This window comes from Anabas testudineus, chromosome 11, assembly GCF_900324465.2.
Source record: "Anabas testudineus chromosome 11, fAnaTes1.2, whole genome shotgun sequence".
In the NCBI taxonomy this organism is placed as follows: domain Eukaryota; kingdom Metazoa; phylum Chordata; class Actinopteri; order Anabantiformes; family Anabantidae; genus Anabas; species Anabas testudineus.
In genome coordinates this window covers 5,888,759-5,911,779 of record NC_046620.1, presented here as the reverse complement: position 1 = coordinate 5,911,779, position 23,021 = coordinate 5,888,759, and the positions used below count along the sequence as shown (strand labels likewise).

The following is a 23,021-nucleotide window of genomic DNA, read 5'->3' as shown; positions in this document are numbered from 1 at the left end:
TTCTTCTCTCCTTTATTGTATATTCACTGTTATATCAGGACAAAAACATCCCAATAGACTGTGAGCACTACTTAATGTGCCTTCATGCTGTGACCATGTGTAGTTTATTTTTAGTCTGTCTCATATTCAAATACCTGTTAGCGCTCGTTTATTATGTAGCTGTAAATAGGCCGTAGCAAATGTTCTACTGCAGTATGCAGCTGTTTTCATAAAACGCTGTAGGAACTGGCTGAATGTCAGAATGTAAAGGGACTCAAAACTGTGTAAACGAAACCTGGTTTCTAATCGGGCATTTAAAACCTGATCTGCTCAGTTGGCTGCAGATAATAAAAGGAGTGGAGTGATTGTGAGATAAGATCATTAAAGGTGGAGAAATGCCTGTTCCAGAACATTAAAACCAGCAGGTAGTATTACTTTAATACTAGTATTCCTGTACTGTAAATGTTTGTTTTTTTCAAACTGCCCATGTAACCCGATTTCTCGCAGAAACATAGTCACTTTAATATTTAAACAAATGTTTGACATGAACAAAACCAAAATTATTGTGTGGCTGCAGTTTCCAACATGATCTAATCTGTGAGAAGGTTAAAGTGCAGCACACTGTCAACAGCTCAGCTGAATTAATGATCATGCACTGTGACAACTTATCTTTGTGTAAATACAGTAACTTTATAGTGCACATTAAGTATAAAATACACTTAATTACAGAAACCGTCATTTTGAGGAAATGTAACCAGTCCATACATGTGCATGATGCTACATTCATCACTTCTCTAAACACTATACTATTCCCTCATCTGCATCCTGCAGCTCAGTTCTATCAGTGTGTTTCAGTTTGAGTATCTTCAGCCATGTGGTTCAGTCCTGGTCCTTCAACAACAGGCACAGCTCATCTCCCTGTCCCTGTCTGTATGAGTGCACGCTGGCTGTCCATGTCAATCATCCTCCTCTTCAGAGGAAGAGCGCGTCACCCCACCACTGTCGTCTTTGTAGCATCGGGACAGTAGTCGAAGCTGCTCCAGGGCCTCCTGGTAGTCTGCCATTTCAGGCCCCTGGGATAGGAAACTGGGGGCCATGCGACGGATATCAAAAGCGCTGGCACCACGATGCAGCTCTGACAGCCAGGTGCCGAGTGCAGGGCTTGACTGGAGGGAAGTCATGACTGGTACAGAGGAAACTACAGGAGCTGAAACTGCAGAGATAAGAGTTAAATCTTAAAGTTCACCGAGACAGTGAAATGTTTCAGTTCTAAACTAATTTACTCACATCCAGGTGGGGGGTGTTGGCTCTGCAGGAAGCCCTGAGCATCGAGGGACTGGCTGAATATCTGAGGAAAGGGTGGCGTCAGCTTACTGGGAGTAGACACTAGCTGCAGAGCCCTGGAAGATGTAGAGCAGTGGGAGTTAAAAGACATAATTCCTCCTGGAGGTAAACAATTAAACACGTGTCAGTGCAGGGACTCACAGAGGAGCTGCAGGATAAAAGGCTCTGATGTAAGATGTCAGCACATCTTCCCCACTGTGGAGGCTGTGCAGAGGAGTGGGTGGTTTTGTCCCTGGAGCCAAAGAGCTGAAGGAAAGAAAATCATTATTTCAGCAGCAGATTGAAAAGCATCATTTTAACATGATGATTAATGCCTTCACACAACAAAATAAATATTAAATATAATAATGAGTATTCTGACCTGATTAGTTTCTGGCCTTCAAAGCCTTTGAGTGTGGTCCACTGGCCGTAGCATCGGCCATCACCTGGTTCAGGACACGCTGACAGAGGTTTCCATGGCGGAGCATCTATGCAGGCACACAGGGCGTCAGGGAGTGAGCTGCCGTGCATCATGGGAAAGGGGACGGCACCGTAAGCAGCCACCACCTTTAAGGTAAATTAAAGTGATTACAGAGAATGAACAGGAAACTGAAGAGAGCTTTTCTGTTCTATGTCATGTTGGATTCACTTGTTTCCCATGCAACAGAAACTACTACGTGGACATTATTATATTATGTGAATTTACCTTTCTGCCTGATACAGCCAGCGTGTCTGCCACCTGCCACATGGGGACACTGTTGTTCCCTAGCCTGTAAGGAAGAGTGAGGGTGTCCAGGGCTAAAGCCAGGACAGAGCTGGAGTGGTACCACAGTGAGGGCTGGCACAGAGAGAAGACGGTTTCTGTAAGTTCTTAGTTTAGTGTTACTAACTAAACATGTAGAGAAACTCCACTTATTTACATTAGTCATCTTGGTGCTTAGATTTAATTTATGTATTTACATAAGGTCTTTTCTATCAAGTTTCACTCAGTCAATCTTACATTTCACATTCACATTTCAACAAATCAAAAATATGGTTAAAATGTAAAAAATTGAAATCCTCACATCATAATTGAGGTATGGGAAGGCTGTGGGAGAGGAGGGTCGTCTGCCCAGTCCACCACGCAGAGTCAACGGACAGAAGAAAGAGCTGTGACTGGCCAGGTGGACCGTTCCTAAGGTGCAGTTTAACTGGTGGTAGAGGTCCTTCACTGGACTCTGGATGAACAGGAACCACATTTTAAGTAGAGAAGTTCAATTCAAAAATCATCTGCTCTTATACAAATCCAATAAAGTGAAGTGAGTTAAATCATACTCTGACTCACTGAGTTTGGGTGGCTGACAGGTGCCAGGCCCCAGGTCAGGATGCCTCTCCCTCCATAAGAGTCCTGTAGCATCTCTGTGACCTTTGACCCCAGGCCTGCAAAGCCATCAGCCAAGTCACACAACACCTGGAAACCCTGAGAGGAAAACGGGATGCACAGAGAGGAGCTGCATCAAAATATATGAAAGGCATTAAATATTTTGAGGCACTACGATAAGTGCTTGACCAGACAGTGGTAAATTGAACCAACCTGAACAATTTTTCTGGAAGAACCTGAATACCCTACATTATTTAAAGACATTACAATACAAATAATCACCATTCATCAGTAGAAATACAAAGAACAAAACAGCAGAGTTACCTGGAGGTAATCACACTCCTCTACAAAGAAGTGCAGTCTGTCCTCCAGCTCCTCGAGCACCGAACCCTGCAGGAGAGATTCTCCTTGGCCGAATGCCTCCAGACGATGAGCCTCCCTGAACACCCACACATGCAAATATATAACTGTGATGAGACTCTGTGTGCCCAAACTATGGGACAGTACAAGGTAAGTCTGGCTAAGAAGCTTGTATTTAGATCCACAGTGAGTAATTCAGTCTTATTAGCCTAAGATCAACTTTGTGTTAAGTCTGACATCTAATGTTGAAAAGCAGAAGCAGAAAAAATTCAATCTAGCTTTTTACAGTAAAGCAACATGTAAGTAAACAAGACAGAACTTTACCCATCGTGGTTGTACTGGTGGATGACGGAAATGGTTCGAGGGTGCAGGTGGATCCTAAGGAAGTCGGACCACACTTTCACGCTGCCCTCCAGCCTGTAGGCCTTTTGGACTTGAGTCAGTCGGTTGTTCACTGTGTCCACACTCACTGAACCTGCTGCTGGGGGTTTTCAAGTGAGGAAGATCATTATTCAGACATAAAATCACTTATTTCACTTTGAGCTTGATGAACATTCACTCAGATTTTGTTTACCTGAGCACTGAGGCTGGGAGCTGGAGGAAAAATCAGCCTCTGTGAGGATCTCCCCCTTCTAGAAACAAAGACCACTTAGAATAAGGCCCTGTCGCTTTATAAGAATGTTTGTGTCACACAGAAATACTGTGCCTCTCCCTTAAAACTACACATTAGACCTGGCAACAGCCCCAATAAACAGACATAAAATTCATCACACTGCTCTAAAAAGCAAGCAAGCAAACTGAATTAAGCAACGCAATATTTCAATATTCAATTTAAATTAATTTAATTAATAAAGCAGTGTGCAGATTTTTTTATGTGTGTTTTAAATTCTAAAATTTACTGCAGAGCAGTAATTGATGCCAGTGTTCACAGTGTGAATCTACCAGTCACCTGCCATCATAGTGATGCCGCTCACACACTAGATCAGTATCCTGATGGCACATTTTATGTATTTTTAAGCTGCAGCTTGTTTTCACTCTATCATAAATACTCACATCCAATTTGTCCAGATCTTCAAGAAATGAGTTCTTTTCAGGAGGGCTTTCTTTATGCATCATGAGGTTTCCCTCCCTGAAAAGTAGAGCCCATGTTTAACATTAAACAGACACATACAGTAATTTAATCTTCATTTGAATACATGTATAACATATATAACAAACTGCTGTTGCTAAGCTCCTGTATTTCACTCATAACTATCTAATGGGTAATAAAATGTGAAAATACTGGCAGTAATGCACAGAGAAGCTTTCATTCACCATGTGACAGCTGAAGCATCCTTTCCAGCATCATACAGGCTTCCCTCCTGCCGGAGAGTCCGAAGACTTCCTGTTATAGGAAGAGTGACAAGCAGAGGAAGTTATACATCAGTGTTACTGATCAGACAGACAAATTTTATGCTCCAACATTTGTAGAAACACGTCATACGACAAGTCACCTTTGAGATCCATGGCAATGAGGCGAGGCGTGTAGGTAACATGTCCGCCCAGAGTCTGTCCTTCACGAAACATGACATCACTCTGGATTTCACCTGGTGGCGTCTCGGGGTCATATGATAAAGAAGCATCCTGCAAACGAAGAGAAGATGATCTCCATTTATCTGACACTTTCTAATTGTCAAAAGAAACACTGACATACACAAAAATTGGAGCAAGATATTTCACCTAGGTATCTTTTTAGCTTAATAATATCATGAGTGTGGGGAGGATGTCAGTATCTATTTAGGCCTTTAGATGAGTAGTTTTTAGATTTTGTTTTTAACTCACATGCATCAAGATTTCAGATAAAACTGTTTAGAATCAGATTAATTGACCAAACAGCAAGTATTTAACACATTTGTCCTTAAATGTCTGCTACATATGGGTATGTGTGAGCATCACAACATTTTGCTGCTGGATGCTGGAGGGACACAAATGTTTAATGAAAATCATTTAAACAGCGGCCGATGCTCTCTTATGTGTACACGTTAGATTACATCTCTGGGTGTGATAAAATGACCCTAACAAACACATCCATGATAACATTTTAGAGCAGCCTCCCAACTTTGACAACACATGGAAAGCTAAGCTAACGGCTAGCTTAACGTTAGCCGGCGCTGAACTGCTCACCTGTAAATTCCACCAGTGAGTCCCCACAAAGTTCGAATAATGTCCCAACTGAAGAGTGATGACTTCTCTACAGACGCTGCTCATCGTGACGGAATTCAACAATCAAGAAAACACTAAACTCTCTGCTGTGAACATGATGAACATGTTTGGAAATGACAACACTGCTCTGCGACAGAGCAACGGAGGCGTGACGCTCGGAAACAGATCAATTCTATTGGCTGAAAGGAGAATCACGAAGGGATGTGATTGGCTGAACAGATGACGTCAAAGGAATAGTTTGGTTTCACCGTGCCGTAGATTCACGTGTGGTCCATGTTTTTAAAAGTCGTGTTTTAAAAAGGATTTTAGATCAGTTTTAGATTTATGGAATATTATTTTTATTTGTTTTATATAATTAATATAAATAAAGATTAGAAGAAAATATTAGAATAGAAGTTCACGTTTAACTAAATTTAATATAACGACAAAAAATTGTGTCTTCATGCTCATTCACATCACTAAAGTCCTGAGAGTTATAATATATATAAAATAAAGTAATATTTAAGAAATTAAATTATAATTTAAAAAACAAGAGCGCGCACAAGTTGAATTGTACGTTAATATTGTAAAGAATAAAATATAAACTACAGCTAAAAACATGGCCTATTATACAAAATAAAACATAAGTAGAAGCTAATAGTAATTTTGCTTTGCATAAATTTTTTAAAGGGCACTGTACAAAGTAATTTTATTATGTATTTATTTGGTTATATAATTCAATTGTGTAACATAAAATAATATATAAATTATAATTGGTTTGTATTATATTATTATATATATTTTAAGTTGTTATTATATCTTTTGATTTTTTTACTTCCTGCCATAATAACTACAACAGGTTTCTGCAGACCCATTTCACCATTCACCATTTTCACCTCGACTGATTTGTGTGAGTAGAAAGAGGAGAAAGAAAAAACACTGGGCAGGTTAACTGAACTACAGGAGAGAGAAAAGACAAAGCTCATGACATTACAATGGTAGTGTATGGATAGAGGAGAGGAGAGCGTAGCTCTGTGTATCAGTAGAGGTCCCCCAGCAGACTAACATATGGCAGCAGAACTAAGAGATGGTTCAGAGTCATCTGATCCATCTCTATCTGTAAACTTTATAAAAAAAGGAAATTCCTCAGATGGAAAAAGGCACGTAGCAAGGATCTTACCCATTTCTGCCAACTCAAAGTGCAGTTTGTTGCTCATGTTGTTGTGGGAAATTTCAAAAACTGATCACACATTTTCATGTCCATATGAAAGACACTGAAAGCTCAGCTGCCCTCGACAGCACGAAATGCAAACAACATCCAGCTGCTCACAATAAACCTGTCAGCTCAGTTTGTTTGAAGAAGGTGGATTTGTGATTTCTCAGAGCGCTGAAGAACAAATGATCCCCCCTGTGTATTTTAAATGCCTGATATGCAAGCAGCTTCATCATCACTAGTGTCAGTATGTTCTGCATTTGCAAATGCACACTCACAGTAAGTCCTACACCGGGTATGACCAGGCAGATTAAACGAGGCATCACCAACTCTGGTCATTTCAGCCAGATGCAGAGAGCTCGTATTTACCTCAATCCTTTACTCGAAGAGGCAGAACCGATGAATCTCCATCGAATGAGACCCTGTTATGTTTCATGCACACGTGCAGTTCTGTTGAGTCTTTTTCACATTATCTTAGTATGTTTAGTTTCATTTCCATCATTGTGAGCAGTTGTATGTCTAAATAAATATCAGGGACATGTTGTGCATCACTGACTTTGTGCAAACAATGTTCACATTTAAAAAAAAAAAGACTTCCAGATAAATGAACACATTATCGACCAGTGATTTACGACACATCAGAGCAGCTGGTTTTTATTAAAGTGACATAGCAAGTGAAACAAACCTTTTAAAGCTGAGTATCTTCAGGAAAACTTTTTACAGGTGTTTTTAACACAGAAGGTGACAGACAGAGTTTACATGGTTTAACTAAACATGGCGACGTAAGGCTGGAACCATCTGCGCACCTCATCCATGTGATCCTTCAGATTGGATTTCATGTTATCAGCCGTTTGCTCAAATTGGACCTTGATGTCGTCGGCTGTGGTTTGAATCATGTCCTTTGCGGCCTCCACCTGTGATTTTAGCAGGTCGTTGAGGGTGGTGATCTTTGCCTGGGCGTTGTCTCTCACCTGAGCAAAATAAGGGTCGATACGTGTCTTCACATCCTCCATGTTGCTCGAGGTGCGAGAGTGAAGCTCTGTGAAGTAGTCGCCCACATGTCTGAGGAAAGGGCAGAGACAAGTTTTTACAGATGGTTTGTAACTGTTCAGGTCCTTTTACAGTCCAACACATAAACCTGACATCATAGATTAGATAAGACTAGACTAACTACTTTAAAACTGGATACAGTATTAAAAATAAGTATCCTAAATCTACTTTTTACTGATTTCACTCAGTATCAGTGACAGTATATTAAAAAAACAAACATTAATTACAATAAATGTAAATAAAGCACCTGCAAAATGAAAGATTTCTCACTTTTTATTTGTTAATTTGTTAAAAATAATCTCAGCAGATTCCAATAAAACCCACTAAAAGTTGCTGGACACAGTTTCCCATCAGCCTCAGTGTTCTACTCACCTCTTGATGTCCTGTGTGTCCTTGCTGAGGCGTTTCTTCAGTTTGCGGGTGTAGCTGGAGATCCTGGCCCTGACGTCTTCCGCGTTCTGCTCCATCATGGTCTGCAGCTCCTGTCTGTACTTCTCCATCTGCTCCTGGGCCTCGGACATGTGAGTGCGGAGTCTGTCGGCCAGAGGTTGCATGTCTGCGGCGAGGCGGTCAGCGGCCTCCTGTGTGTAGGGAGCCAGCTTGGTCTGCAGGTCTTCTCTGTACATGGCCAGTTCTGACATGCTGTCCTGGATCAGGGTGCTGTTAAAGGAGGAGACGGACGATTATAGAGGTTTTAAACTTCACTGATTTAAGTGCATATTGATTTAAAAACAGTGAGCACTGATCATTCGCTGTGTCACACATGGTGCAAATTAAAACTGAAGTTATACTGAAATATATGATTCATTCTGGTCTGTAGATAAAATTGCAGGCGTGAACTGAAAGTACAAAAATTATGTAACTGTACAGAGGTTAAAGGTCATTCACATGTACAGTATGTTAGTTATGATATGTTATCTTCTGATAACTATACCCAAGGTTAGATAAAATAACTCACTCCAGTTCTCGGCCGATCTGAGAGCTCTTGACGTCTTTAACCATCTCATCAGCCCTCGAGTTCAGATCTGTGAAATAATCCTTAAACTTTTCAACGGCGGCCTCCCAGGAGCTCTCCCAGTCCTGAGGCACACTTCTGGCATGGCAGCCTGATTAAGGAAGAAAGAAACATTTCATGATTTAACTCTTAATCTTTCCCATAAGAAAGAAAACAAGACTGAAACATTTACAAAATTGTAACTCACCTGAGAAGACGGCCAGCGCAAGGATTACTGCAAACACCCTCATGATGACCTGGAATAAGGACACCTGGAATATCATGCATTAAATAAGATTAAAGTGTAATTTACCTACAAAATCGGATGACTTGTCTGCATTTGTGCATTTGAACTCTTCAAAACTGAACAGATTTAAATCCAATTCTTTTTCCATCCAGTTAAATAAACACAATCAAAGAATCCCAGCTCAACAACTAGGAAAGCAAGTGTTAAAGACGTGTTTCTTACCTCAGTGGTTCTGAGTTTGACGCCTGTGACACTGGATGAGCGTGTCACTCAGTATTTATACAGTCCAGGTGGCATTGATGTGATCCAATAAATGTCAGGAGGATCGTTGACCTGCGTCCGAAGTTCCCTGTGTGAACTGTGTTGTTGTCAACTTTTACTGCTGTGTGTGTTATTTTGACTCCACGTCCTCACACTGAATGTACAGAAGCAAACATGGGTCAGAAATGACTGAACATCCTAAATATATGATGAGGTTTAACATGGAACAGTTTAATTTGAGCTCTGACAGTTTGGTACAGTTCCTTAAATCCAATGGGACCTTTTCTTCTTCGTGATCTACTTCAGTTCAGGTGTAAAACACTGTGGCTGCTCCATCAGATAATCAGAAAAAGACTCAACCAAGGACAAAAGTCGCTCTGGTATCAAATCATTGTCCAGTTGATCAGGTTCAGAGTCTGCTTTAACAGCTGCTGTCTGCATTTATACTATATGACTTTTATAAGATGGGAAATCTTCCAATGAACTACTGGTCCTACAAAACAGATCAGGGTCAGTGATCATCTGTCGAATAACTTCATGTTTGTAAAGGTGGAAATCTGGGGTTTGATTTCAGTGCATTACAGGATATTTTTTTAGGTTTTAGCCTTGTTCATTTAGGTCTTAGGTGATGTTAAGATAAAAACAGGCATCAGCAGTTTGAGTTGGACAGATGAAGTGGATGTCTTTAAAGGCTTCTTATTGTATTATCATCTAGGTCAAACGTCCATCCATCCATCCATCCATTTTCTTCCGCTTATCCGGGGCCGGGTCGCGGGGGGAGCAGCTTAAGCAGAGATGCCCAGACTTCCCTCTCCCTAGACACCTCCTCCAGCTCTTCCGGGGGGACACCGAGGCGTTCCCAGGCCAGCCGAGAGACATAGTCCCTCCAACGTGTCCTGGGTCTTCCCCGGGGCCTCCTCCCGGTGGGACAGGACCGAAAAACCTCCCCTACGAGGCGTCCCGGGGGCATCCGAAACAGATGCCCAAGCCACCTCAACTGGCCCCTCTCGATGCAGAGGAGCAGTGGCTCTACTCCGAGCTCCTCCCGGGTGACTGAGCTCCTCACCCTATCTCTAAGGGTGCGCCCAGCCACTCTGCGGAGGAAACTCATTTCGGCCGCTTGTATCCGCGACCTTGTCCTTTCGGTCATGACCCAAAGCTCATGACCATAGGTGAGGGTAGGGACGTAGACTGACCGGTAAATCGAGAGCTTTGCCTTTCGGCTCAGCTCCTTTTTCACCACGACGGACCGGTACACCGACCGCATTACTGCTGCCGATGCACCAATCCGTCTGTCAATCTCACGCTCCCTATTTCCCTCACTCGTGAACAAGACCCCAAGATACTTAAACTCCTCCACTTGAGGGAGGATCTCCCCCCCAACCTGGAGGGTGCAAGCCACCTTTTTCCGGTTGAGAACCATGGCCTCGGACTTGGAGGTGCTGATTCTCATCCCAGCCCCTTCACACTCGGCTGCAAACCGCCCCAGTGCCTGCTGGAGGTCCCGGTCTGATGAAGCCAACAGGACAACATCATCTGCAAAAAGCAGAGATGAAATCCTGTGATTCCCAAACCGGATTCCCTCCGACCCCTGGCTGCGCCTAGAAATCCTGTCCATAAAAGTAATGAACAGGATCGGTGACAAAGGGCAGCCCTGTCGGAGTCCAACATGCACCGGGAACAAGTCTGACTTACTACCGGCAATGCGAACCAAGCTCCTACTCCGGTCATACAAGGACCGAATGGCCCTTAACAAAGGGTCCCGAATCCCGTATTCCCGGAGTACCCCCCACAGGATGCCACGAGGGACACGGTCAAACGCCTTCTCCAAGTCTACAAAACACATGTAGACTGGATGGGCGAACTCCCATGAACCCTCGAGCACCCTAGCAAGAGTATGGAGCTGGTCCAGTGTTCCACGGCCAGGACGAAAACCGCATTGTTCCTCCTGGATCCGAGGTTCGACTAGCGGCCTAACTCTCCTCTCCAGCACTCTGGAATAGACTTTCCCAGGGAGGCTGAGGAGTGTGATCCCCCTATAGTTGGAACACACCCTCCGGTCCCCCTTTTTAAAAAGAGGAACCACCACCCCGGTCTGCCAGTCCAGAGGTACTGTCCCCGATCTCCACGCGATGCTGCAAAGGCGTGTCAACCAAGACAGCCCTACAACATCCAGAGACTTAAGGTACTCGGGGCGAATTTCATCCACCCCTGGTGCCTTGCCACCGAGGAGCTTACTGACTACCTCGGTGACTTCGACCAGGGAAATGGATGAATCAACCTCAGAGTCCCCAGCCTCTGCTTCCTCAACAGAAGGCGTGACGATGGGGTTGAGGAGATCCTCAAAGTATTCCTTCCACCGTCCTACAACGTCCCCAGTCGAAGTCAGCAACTCCCCACCTCCACTGTAAACAGTGTTGGCAGGAAACTGCTTTCCCCTTCTGAGGCGCCGGACGGTTTGCCAGAATTTCCTTGAGGCAGACCGATAGTCCTCCTCCATGGCCTCGCCGAACTTTTCCCAGGTCCGAGTTTTTGCCTCTGCGACCGCGCGGGCTGCGGCACGTTTGGCCTGCCGATACCCATCAGCTGCATCAGGAGTCCCACAGGCCAACCAGGCCTGATAAGACTCCTTCTTCAGCTTGACGGCTTCCCTTACTTCCGGTGTCCACCACCGGGTTCGGGGATTGCCGCCACGACAGGCACCAGAGACCCTACGGCCACAGCTCCGAACAGCCGCATTGACAATGGAGGTGGAAAACATGGTCCACTCGGACTCAATGTCTCCAGGCTCCCTCGGGACCTGATTGTAGCTCTCCCGGAGGTGGGAGTTGAAGACCTCTCTGACAGAGGGTAATAGGTCAAACGCATTAACAAATATAATGATCCTAAAATAATGACACACAAAACAAATTCAGGTCTTTTATATCTTTATTGAGAACAACCATAAAAACCTCACAGTGCTAATGGAAAAAGTATGTGAACCCCTGAAATCAATAACTGTTTGACCCCCCCATGGCAGCAATAACCTCAACCAGGTTCTTCCCGTAGCTGAGGATCAGACCTGCACATTGTTCAGGAGGAATTTTAGCCCGTTCTTCCTACAGAACTGTTTTAGCTTTCTCATATTCTTTGGACGTCTTGTGTGTCTAGTTCAATCTTAATTTAATCAGCCAATATCATTGTGAATGTCAATGTACTCTTTGGCTCAGATGTGCAGCAATGTTCTTCTTAGTAAGCAGTGGTTTCCTTCATGTGTCCTGACATAGACACTCTGCTTGTTCAGTGTTTTACCTTCTGTAGACTCATGAACACAGATGTTAGCCAGTTCTAATGATGCCTTCAAATCTTCGTCTGTCACTCGGGGTTGTTTCTTTACATCACTAATAAGCGTTTGTTGTGCTCTTGGGGTCATTCTGACTGGCTGCCCCAGTGTTTCCATTTGTAGATTCTTTGTCTAACCGTAGACTGGTGAATTTCTAAAGTCTTTTAGACTTTATAACCCTTTACAGCTTTTTGTACACCAACAATTCTTGATCATAGATCCTCTTAAAGCTCCTTTTGGCGAGGAATAGTGCACATAAGCATATTCTAAGCATAACAAACTCAAAAAGTCTGAGTGGTTTTTGTCAAAGGGGTTAAAGTCGGTCTAGTCCAGACCTCCAAACAAATTTTCTTCTAGGCATGCCAATGCCTGAGTCCAATTAGTTTTTTGAAAAGAAACTGTTAAAGCAAAGAAAAACTGGGCTGTTTTAAGAGACGCTTAAAAAATGATTACTTCTTATTATTGTTGTTGTTATGCTACATGTTGCACGGTGAACTTTTAATTTTCCTTCTTCCTGGTTGTTTTCAATCGAACCACTGACCCTGGGCCCGGTGGACAATGGATGATGGTCTTAACTTGAATTACAAAATTGATTGAATTCGTAGGTGACATTTATTTATTTTTTCTTTTCAACATATATAAAACGACTTTAAAACCACTTCACAGCCCTGTCGTGGATTTTCTATTTGAAGAAAAAGAAAGTTTGATGACGAGATAGAATATATATAAGTTATTTATTTCAACACATCATGGCTGTAAATATTCACACTTACAAGTTAAAACAGGTTCTGCTGTCAGTGAAAATATAAACACACAACATTTATTGCACTTTTCCTTCAGCCCATTTATGCGGTTTACTCAGGTGGAACAGTCTGTTTACTGGGTCTTCTTATTGAAGGACTCCCACAGAGCAGCCAGCTGAGCCTGCAGGTCCTGAGCTGTGGCGTCCAACTTGGTCTTCAGCTCCTCTCCGTACGGAGCCAGGTTCTGCTGGACCTCCTGGGTTTTCTGGCTCAGCTGGGTCTCGAAACCCTGGACCAGAGGAATCATGCTGTTCTGAAACTCCTCCACGCTCTGCTCCATCTTCTGCTTCATCTCCTCGGTGTAGGGAACCATCTGGGCCTGCAGCTCGCTCACGCTCTTCTCCAGCTGCCCCTTCAGCTCCTGGCTCTTCTGCAGCAGGACGCCCTTCAGGGCCTCTGGGTCCATGGACTCAGCGTAGGGGGCTGCTTCCTTCTTCAGCTCCTCCACCTGCTTCTGAAGTTTGGCCACCAGCTCCTCAGCGTAGGGCTGCAGGTTGGTGCTCACAGTGGTCAGATCAGTCTCCAGACGAGCCTTCAGCTGCTCGGTCTGCTGGGAAAACCTAGAAATGAGGTCCTGGGTCAGAGGAGCCACCTGAGTGCGGAGAGCATCAGTGAACTTCTTGATGGTGTTGGTACTCTCAGCGATGATGGTGCTGCAGAGACACAGACAGAATCAACTTAAATCAAAATCACAATCTCCTTTTTGTTGGGTTACTGTGGTGAAATCTGGTCAAACCAAATCCACAGAGTCCAGATGAAGCAGATGAATGAAGTTACTTATCCTGCTCTGTGAGGTCTGGGCTACATGGACTCTTCTGGTTGTATAAACTTAACCTGGATGCTACAATAAAACCTGCTCAATCCAGACTCATGAGAACGTTATTCTACTACAGCCTGTTAATATCAGTCCATCACGTTTTTGCTCTTAAATTATTTAATTAAATCACAAACCTTATGGCCATTATTGAGAAATCTTTACCTTTATCTCATTAATCTCAGACTTTTACATGCTCTGGTTTGATTATTTGAGATTTAGTTTACAAAATGTAAAGTATAATTTACTGTGAGAGTTTAAATTCTCAGCCCAAACACAGACCTGATTTAATAGTTCAGTCTCGGAGACTTACTTCACTTCCTGTCCCAGCTCCGACTGTCTGATCTGCTTCAGCGAGTCGTCGGCTGTGACGGTTGCCTTGGCAACGTAGTCCCAGAAAGCATCTTTTACCATGTCGACCTGGCGTTTGGGTTGGTTCTGCCACATGAGGTTGGCATTGCAGCCTGGAGAAAGAACAGGGCAAAAATGTTGCCGCTAAAAACTTTTTCATCAAATTGAATCATTTCCATTTTGAAAAAGTTTGATCTTCACTGAAACTCTCTCACCTGTGAAAACGGCGAGGACGAGCACCACGACGACCTTCATGACTGACGCTGCGGCTGAAAGAAAACACACAAAATGAGTTCTCCGTGGTTCTTTTTCACACGGGTCATCATGTGAGAAGTGACGTCTGTTGTACCTGAGCTTGTTCAGTCTGTGAGCTGCTTGAATTTGTGTCTGTGTCCCTACCTGGGTATTTATAGGCAGCTGGGCCGTGTTGGGGAAACACAGGAGCAAAGTCCAGGAGTGAGTGTTGTGCTGTCACTGGTGCATCCACATCACAACAGTGGTAACGGTGAGTGTGTCAGACATCAACACCGGCGTGCTCACAGCGACAACCAAACCATGGTTCTGTGGTTCTGATACTGATAATGATGTAGTACACTGCACAGCTGAGGCCATTAATTAAAGGGTATTTTGTGACAAACCAAAGTACTTTAACACATTTAATTCTGACCTGATGTCACCAACGCTATTACAAGTCATCATGATGGTACAACACTTATGTCAATACACATGTCATCACAGTCTAAGTGACTGGTGGACTGACTGGTGGACTGACTGGTGGACTGATTTTAGGTATAACAACCTTTAATACTGTTTCCCAAGTTATTAACTGCAGTACAAATATTACACTGTCTCCTGTTTTTTCATGTGTTGTAACTTAAGTCACACAGAAGAAGCTGAATTTAATATTCATTTCATTTTCTTAACAGTATAGGCAAATTGTTGTTGTCAGAGGTTTTATGGTTCAGTGAAATGTTCTCAGGACTTTGGATCCAGTTGTGCCAGCTAATATGCACACTGTCCCCGCTGGAGCATGTTTCCTTGTGCAGCAGTTCACTTCTGACAAACTGATAAGACAGAGGAGCTAAAGTCCTCACAGCAAAATAGAAACTACTGATAAACATCCCTGAAATTAATTATGTGGGAAGAGACGTGATTATAAAAGAGAAAATCTAATTATATCACTGTTTCCAAAAGGAAACTGTTTTCAGAGAGACTTAAGCTTCTGTCTTTGTTTAAATCATGGACCCTCAGAGCAACTTAAAGATAATTTAGGAAAACTTTGATCTGTTTCTCTCAATTTTACAATTTAACTTATTTTTTATTTCTAACAATATCACAGCTGTGTGTGAAATGTTGTAGCAGTACAGTGATACCAGTGACAGATAAACACAAAGTGTTCAAAAGTATCTGAACAACGATGCTGCAGCTGTTGTCTGACATCAGAGTATCTGTGATGTGACATGATGGGCAGACAACAAACCTTTATTCATCAGCTGACCTAGTTCTGTGTTGATTGGATTTGATAATTATCTGTGTGCAGACTGATTGTTTACGTACTTGATTTGTTTTAGATTTATACTTAAAGGGGAACTCTCAACAGACCTCTGTAGCCATCTCTGCCCGAGGCTTCGTTAGCTGCTTACCAGCATAACACACCTGAATGTTTGACCAAACTGTTGGAGGTGGAGTTGCATTGTGGGTATTGTAGTGATACCTGATACTGATGGTAGCTCTGGTTCTGCTCATTGATTCTCATCCTCTTGAGTATGAACGTGTTACATCAGTCCAATCAAAGCAGTTTTCCTTAAAGTAAAACTTAAACTAAAGGACGTTTACTGTACGTTTTAGAAATTACAATGATTAAATTACTACTTTATTGATAAATCTTTTTGCCCAGTAGTTTGTACTTAGTGATCAGCTACTGCACAGTATAAAAACACTGTTCAATTACTGAGATGTCATAAAATATGTACCAAAGGATGAACAAGCAGTGATTCATTCTGACGTGGAGTGACAAGAATCTGTCCAGCAGGGCAACTAGAGGAGGACTTTACCCTTGAAAATGACTATAAAAAGGTAAACGCCTGTCTGCACAGCACAAGTCATCAGACTCAGAGTGAAGAAGAGACGAGCTCCTTCTGCAAGGTAAAACTTGTTCACAATTAAAAACTCATGACTTGAATTAACGGTCAGGTAATTAATTGTTAATTTTTTTTATTCAACAGAGTCAATTTCAACCATGAAGGTTCTTGTGGTTCTCGCTTTGGCCGTTTTCTCTGGTGAGTAATTTTAATCTTTGACACAGAATCTGGATCCTCGTAATCTATCTATTCTACCTTGTGCTAAACCGGCTGTTTTATCCACAGTTTGCAATGCCAACCTCCTGTGGCAGGAAGCTCCCAAAACCAACCTGGATGTGGTCAGAGATGCTTTTTGGGACTATGTGGCTAAAGCGACCCTGACTGCTGAGGAATCTCTGCAGCAGATCAGACAGTCTGAGCTGGGACAGGAAGTGAAGTAAGAGTCCCAACGTGATGAAGACGACTCATGAGATTAGAAAATACTTTATTTTCTGATTAATAACTGTTTATTCTGTGCCTTACAGTGCCAGGATCTCACAGAGCGCTGACTCAGTGAATCAGTACATCGTTGCTCTGCGTGGTCAGATGGCTCCTCTGACCCAGGACTTCCTGGCCCAGTTTTCCCAGCAGACCGAGCAGCTGAAGGCTCGTCTGGAGACTGATCTGACCACTGTGAGCACCAACCTGCAGCCCTACGCTGAGGAGCTGGTGGCCAAACTTCAGAAGCAGGTGGAGGAGCTGAAGAAGGAAGCAGCCCCCTACGCTGAGTCCATGGACCCAGAGGCCCTGAAGGGCGTCCTGCTGCAGAAGAGCCAGGAGCTGAAGGGGCAGCTGGAGAAGAGCGTGAGCGAGCTGCAGGCCCAGATGGTGCCCTACACCGAGGAGATGAAGCAGAAGATGGAGCAGAGCGTGGAGGAGTTTCAGAACAGCATGATTCCTCTGGTCCAGGGCTTTGAGACCCAGCTGAGCCAGAAAACCCAGGAGGTCCAGCAGAACCTGGCTCCCTACGGAGAGGAGCTGAAGACCAAGTTGGACGCCACAGCTCAGGACCTGCAGGCTCAGCTGGCTGCTCTGTGGGAGTCCTTCAGTAAGAAGACCCAGTAAACAGACTGTTCCACCTGCCCTTTAAACCTGCACTACACACTCCAAATATTTATTTTAAATGTACCCAATGTATATTTAATTAAATAAAGAACTCACAATTATATTCTGTGTTTTCAGTAACTCTTTGCCTCAAACACTGTTATGAAGCAAAAGAAACATCACACACTAGTTCTACAGTGATTTATTCTTTTTACATCCAAGAAATGTCTCTAAAATCCAGGTTCAAATGCAAATAAAAACAGTAAAACTACTACTACAGTACATATAGTTATGCTATGATTCTTTTTATATAATTAATACAACAAAAAATTCCTTTTTATTGCAGTCGCTGCTCTTTGGGAATAAATGTAGGAGCATTTTTTAATTTAAATCTATTTGATAGTATTTATTTTTTACATTTACCTTACTACTACTACTAAGGTGCCATATAATACAGTATAATATATATTATGATGTTATATAGTTAAAACATATTCACAAAAATTCATGTTTAGTCAAATGGCCTTAAGCTCTGATATTAATATTTATTTGTGCCAATATTTGTTAAGATGGTCACCTCCATTTTTATTATTATTCCATCTCCAGGTGCACTGCTCCATTCACGACACTCAAACTCTTCCAAATCAGCCATTGAGGAAAATTACACCCATGTATGTAGATATTAAGAGACAAAATACACAGCAGCACACCACTGGTTTAACTAAACTGCATCATTTACACTGGAACATGAATGAAACCACAAAGACATGCTGTTTTTGTAAGAAATTGTATTCATCAGTTTCCAAGAGGAACTGTATATACAGGTCATTTATAGTGTTGCACATGTATTTAACATAAAAAAGGCAACATAACAAATGATTGACTGTGACATACATCACGGCGCACTCCTTCCTGATAGCTGGTAAACCCTTCTGTAACCAATAAATCACCTTCAAACGAGCCAAAGATAACGATTTCATTCACTGCACACAAGACAAAACTTTACAGTAAAAAAAAAAAAAGAAGAACAAAATTTAAAACAAACGCGACAGGCACTGAACTCAGTGAGGAAAAAGAGCTTTATAATTCTGTAATGTTTCTTAACGTCCTACTGCTCCTTATTGTTTGGTGTAATTGTTGCACTTCTGATCATTCAGAGTCAAGTGATCTGAAAGGGTCTAAGTCATTAGATTTCTATTATCACCTCCTATTTTCCAAATCTCATGAAACATTTACGAAACCAATAAAACACTATAATGGCTGAAGAGGTCAGAGACAGATTGAGGTGATGGGTGTGTACAGTAGTAGTGTACAGAATATGGCATAGTCTGTTCGCCCATAGTGAGACTGTCCGTAGGCCGACAACCAGCCCCTCAGCGAGTGAGTCTAACCGATAGTGACACCAAAACCGCATTGGAACTTGTTTTTGCGGTGGTTGAGGAAGGAACAAAGGACCAGAGAGAACGGCAGAGGGAGCAACTTCTTTTCTAATGTTGCACCAACTATCCAGTTGCTGTCTACTGAACCTGGGAGAGAAGCAAAGACACAATATGAGATGGGTGTTTTTAAAAATGACAAAAAAAGATGACACGTGAAATATCTGCACATATGTACATTCACTCGCATTAGTATTCAGATCGTCTCCCCTTATTGCACAAACTGCTGCAGAGTTTTAAATGGATAACTTGTGTTTTCTCATCAGTCTAAAAATAACAACCAATAAAAACACAAGAAAAACTTGATTTCAGAATTGTTTGCAGATCTATTTTAAAAAAGTGAGGCGGTGTCAAAGGTTTTCCAAATCTACTGTAGGTGAAGACATTTTATGATCAATCAGTGCAGAAAACACATTAAAATAACCTTCATCAGCTCAACCTACCTTTAAACTGTAAATTGGCTTTAGGCACATCTAACTGGTAACCGAACGATACACTGGTGTCTTGCATGCGGGTGCTCGCCTCAAACTCCACACCGACCTGCAACTGTTGAAGAGCATATACAGTCAGAACTCGATGGAGACAGAGAGCAACTTGTTTCCCCATCGTTGCACCTGATGGGATTATTAAAGAGGTAACAACACAACATTAACAACATTAACACACATAGGCTTCATTTAAAACAATCACACAATCAGACTCGGAAACGTAGAAATGCCGAAACCATCTCAAACGCTATACAAACTGACCTCAGTGTAATGAATAGGAAGAGTTGAGACAATACCTGATCATTGGCTTTGTGGTAGTATGAAGCATGAGCTCCCGCTGAGCCGACTGTCAACGTGGCGATGTAGTTAGTGCCTGTGCAGTTAAAAAGGAAATGGCTTCAAACACATGAAATACATGAAACAAATAAATGACTGAAAGAGTTTAAGCTCCAGATCTGTCAATCCAGACAATCTAATCTGACTTTAAAATGTTTCTCACCTGTGTATTTGCCAACAAAAGACATCACTGCACCCTCTTCACCTGGCCTGTGATGATAAACTAGTTCCCCTCCCAGAGCCAGAGCCGGTGTGATAGACTGGAGGTAGTGTGTTACAACAATACCTGACAGGTGGAAAACAGCAAGACAAGAGATTGTGTTAAATATTTGTTTTGGTTGGATTAGACAGGCTCAGGTTAATAAAAACAATTAGAATATATTTATACAAATATCAAAAGTAACGTTAGTCACTGGATGTTAACTTGTGGATCTTTCATGCAGAGTTACAGAGTGATGACCTACCAGAGCCAACAATGACATCTGGGTTTCCGACTGTTACAGTTGCAGTAAAATCGTCTCCTCTGAACTCAGCATCACCTTGCCAGTTCACAAATTTTTGTTGTTGTGTCTGAGGGTATGACAGATTTTCACCAAGTTAACCTCATTGATAATAGGAGATTCTAGTTAGGTTTAGGGGTTAGTTCTACCATGGCACAAAATACTCTAGGTTTACCTGGAAGGCCACTTTGGATCGTATTTTGTTGGTGATCTGGTGAATGATCTGGGCATTAAGGCTGCCACTGTTGTCCATATCTCCCACCATGACTGGAAAAAACTAAATAAAACAAAGATGTGTTCATACTGCAGTTCAAAATATAAATAAAATATCTTTCAGTCTTATAGATGGAAACGTCAGTGACTTTACTGCAGCATACATTACCTCTGCTGGACCTGTCTGCTTTAATCCAACATATGTCGCACCAAATCTGTAGCTGGAATCGCCCAAGCTGCTCAGCAGCACAGTGTGATTAACCTTAAACAAAATTCACAAGTCATGATTTAAAACAAGTATCTCAATTAAATCAAATCAGAGTCTTTTCAGTTCAAAATTTAAAATTGAACAGGACAAGACAACAGTCAGTTCTGACTCATGTTACTAAAACCTTCTAATGTAAAGTTAACTTGTTTACTGACCTGGAAGTGGTTGCTGAGGCCCTTGTTGACAACTAGTCTGACGCCTTCCATCTGCATAGGGAAAACCTCTGAGAAGAAAACAGATGCAGGTAAGATACATTCAATTAGTAAAGACCATTTGGTATTCTAAGGTTCTTTGCTCCAATAATTATCTTAGGCTCATGTGGACTTGCCTAATTAGTTCCCCTTTACCTTTGCATTTGCGATGACACTCATCAAATGCACCTGGATTAGGCAAAGTGTTTTCTGTTTCCTGCTGCTGTGCAGAGGCTGCTTCAGTCGGTGGTATAACTGGGGAGACTGGTGGCATCCCAAATCCTGGTGGCACCATCAACCCGGGGCCAGTAGCACCACTGGAGGCTGGTGGTGCAGGGCTGGGAGAGCTGGCAGCCAAAACACTGCCCATGCTAAAAATCCAGGGAAGAAATAAGGGAATAATGTAAGAGAGAAGAAGAGTAGAGAAGTGAGACAAAGACACTAAATACTGCATACTCTTAATGAATGAAGTGTAGACTGTCACATCAATGTAAAAACAGCTGTATCTAATGTTTGGGCCTCATCATTTATGTAAATAAGCTAAAAGGAACACTTGCACCACTAACTATGACTTGAATAAAAAGAAACAATAGCACAGAGTTATGACCTGACAGTTTAAAAAAAAAAACACTGTGCAATAACTCTTACATAGCATAAACAAAAGAAAACAACTTTCAGATCTCAAGCAGACATTAAGAAACTGTAACAGGTCACAAGCTGAACCCTCCCCCAGAAAAGAAATAAAAATCTACGGAGTGTCCCTTTAACCTTTCACACATATCATTCATATGAACGTAGAGCTATAACAGACAACAAAGACAGGCTAACGATGCAAAAAAGTAGGTTATATGACGACATATAAATAAGAAAACATGGCTACAAAATACTTTGAATATAAACTATAGAAATGTTTTGAATGAAAGCTACAAGCATGTATGACAACGCTCGCTAAGCTAGCACCTTGGTGCCATTTATTGCAATGGGCAGCCTACATGCTAGCTTTTCAAGCTAAAGCTGACAGCCTTCAAATAAACAGCTGCTGCTAGTAAAGTCAAACAAGTGAAAGCTTGTCAGATAACCACTGCTGAAAATGCCTATGTGCTCCTTATAAATAACCCATGTTATATGTAATATAATGCTAATGCTAGCTACTCACGTTGTGATTTTCAGAGGACGATACAGCCGGAAGTTGAATTCATGTAGCACCAAAGAAGAAGACGAGAGTGACGCTAAGACCCGCCTATGCTCTCAAAACACGTTCTGATTGGATGGCGGATGGTAAAAGCCAGATATGATTGGTAGAAACACCTGTGGTTTAGAGTTGGTGATGTAATGTTTCGGCTAAAACGCTATTGGCCAACCGAGGAGACGTCAGCGGTAAAGGGGCGGGGCGTGATATTCCGAGGTTGCCGATTGGCGGAGAACGTAAACATCAGCTGGTCGCACCGAGGAGGGCGAATGTAGTAAAATGTTAATAACTTCAAGGTCAAAAGGAGTTTTGTTCATAAAACAAAGTTCATAAAACAAGTTTGTTGGACACATAAAACTTCAGGAAGGAATATGAGACACGTTAAACCACATAGGCTGCAATTTAATATCTGTTTTATGGTCATATCAACAAAAGCAATAAACTCTTTATCAAGTGCCTTCATTTATCAAGATCAACTTTATTGTCCCCAGCAGTCAACTGCTTGTGCAACAGTATATCAGCAGTTAATGACATTATATAAATGATTCATGTAGCTTTTTCCACTTTTCACTTATAAATAGAAGCATTTCCAACTAATAAGCAGCAGAAAATGAATGGGAGGATTAAGTAATTAGGCATATAAATAAAATCTATTATTTTAATGCCCACCTATGCTTAAAAGGTCAGGTAACATTAGAGATGCAGAATAATAGAGCTGGGGGGTTCCCACCTAATAGTTTGCTAAAGAAAAACCATACTCAAAAACTTTTTAGTATCATCATTACCGTGTACAGGACTTTGTAAATACAATTTTAGACTTTCTTCTCTATGAAGAAACAAATTAATGATCAGCAGCAGTCCTGGCATTGTACTTTCAAAAGAACACCTAGGTCTGAATTCAGTGACCGATGGTGACCCGTCCATGTATTTGAGAAGAAAACCAAACCTTTCAGCTGTTCATGGCCAACACATATCATG

At 42.1% G+C, this 23,021-nt stretch overlaps 5 protein-coding genes across 7 annotated transcripts; 1 reads left to right on the top strand and 4 right to left on the bottom strand.

Annotated features, from left to right (window-relative positions):
• Positions 1-647: 647 nt before the first annotated feature.
• msto1 (misato mitochondrial distribution and morphology regulator 1) lies at positions 648-5,364 on the bottom strand. Of its 2 annotated transcripts, none has more exons than XM_026346697.1 (14): positions 5,186-5,364; positions 4,516-4,645; positions 4,337-4,406; positions 4,076-4,151; positions 3,597-3,654; positions 3,347-3,503; positions 2,987-3,101; positions 2,627-2,761; positions 2,367-2,519; positions 2,009-2,140; positions 1,685-1,869; positions 1,465-1,569; positions 1,267-1,379; positions 648-1,192 (listed from the first exon to the last, which is right to left on the bottom strand). In XM_026346697.1, exons 1-14 carry the CDS (start codon positions 5,267-5,269, stop codon positions 936-938), a joined length of 1,770 nt encoding a protein of 589 aa, XP_026202482.1. In that variant the 5' UTR covers positions 5,270-5,364; the 3' UTR covers positions 648-935. The 2 variants fall into 2 exon arrangements, with proteins under 2 accessions (XP_026202482.1, XP_026202483.1); XM_026346698.1 differs by having other exon boundaries at positions 3,347-3,500.
• A 1,679-nt stretch (positions 5,365-7,043) lies between these two features.
• On the bottom strand, positions 7,044-8,971 carry apoea (apolipoprotein Ea). 2 transcript variants are annotated; one of them, XM_033326249.1, is made up of 5 exons: positions 8,930-8,971; positions 8,669-8,732; positions 8,425-8,572; positions 7,839-8,126; positions 7,044-7,478 (listed from the first exon to the last, which is right to left on the bottom strand). In XM_033326249.1, the coding sequence occupies exons 2-5, from the start codon at positions 8,709-8,711 to the stop codon at positions 7,181-7,183; spliced, it is 777 nt and encodes a 258-aa protein (XP_033182140.1). In that variant the 5' UTR covers positions 8,712-8,732; positions 8,930-8,971; the 3' UTR covers positions 7,044-7,180. The 2 variants fall into 2 exon arrangements, with proteins under 2 accessions (XP_033182140.1, XP_033182141.1); XM_033326250.1 differs by having other exon boundaries at positions 8,669-8,717.
• Positions 8,972-13,051: 4,080 nt separating this feature from the next.
• LOC117152929 (apolipoprotein A-IV-like) lies at positions 13,052-14,644 on the bottom strand. The gene is made up of 4 exons (XM_033326251.1): positions 14,608-14,644; positions 14,474-14,527; positions 14,221-14,371; positions 13,052-13,746 (listed from the first exon to the last, which is right to left on the bottom strand). Exons 2-4 carry the CDS (start codon positions 14,511-14,513, stop codon positions 13,167-13,169), a joined length of 771 nt encoding a protein of 256 aa, XP_033182142.1. The 5' UTR covers positions 14,514-14,527; positions 14,608-14,644; the 3' UTR covers positions 13,052-13,166.
• Positions 14,645-16,363: 1,719 nt separating this feature from the next.
• On the top strand, positions 16,364-17,526 carry LOC113154661 (apolipoprotein A-IV-like). Its single transcript, XM_026348984.1, has 4 exons — positions 16,364-16,403; positions 16,484-16,537; positions 16,625-16,775; positions 16,864-17,526. Exons 2-4 carry the CDS (start codon positions 16,498-16,500, stop codon positions 17,441-17,443), a joined length of 771 nt encoding a protein of 256 aa, XP_026204769.1. The 5' UTR covers positions 16,364-16,403; positions 16,484-16,497; the 3' UTR covers positions 17,444-17,526.
• Positions 17,527-18,193: 667 nt separating this feature from the next.
• On the bottom strand, positions 18,194-22,048 carry tomm40l (translocase of outer mitochondrial membrane 40 homolog, like). The gene is made up of 10 exons (XM_026346650.1): positions 22,011-22,048; positions 21,011-21,225; positions 20,819-20,886; positions 20,565-20,657; positions 20,358-20,459; positions 20,147-20,252; positions 19,846-19,968; positions 19,643-19,719; positions 19,302-19,404; positions 18,194-18,948 (listed from the first exon to the last, which is right to left on the bottom strand). The coding sequence occupies exons 2-10, from the start codon at positions 21,222-21,224 to the stop codon at positions 18,809-18,811; spliced, it is 1,026 nt and encodes a 341-aa protein (XP_026202435.1). The 5' UTR covers position 21,225; positions 22,011-22,048; the 3' UTR covers positions 18,194-18,808.
• Positions 22,049-23,021: the final 973 nt, after the last annotated feature.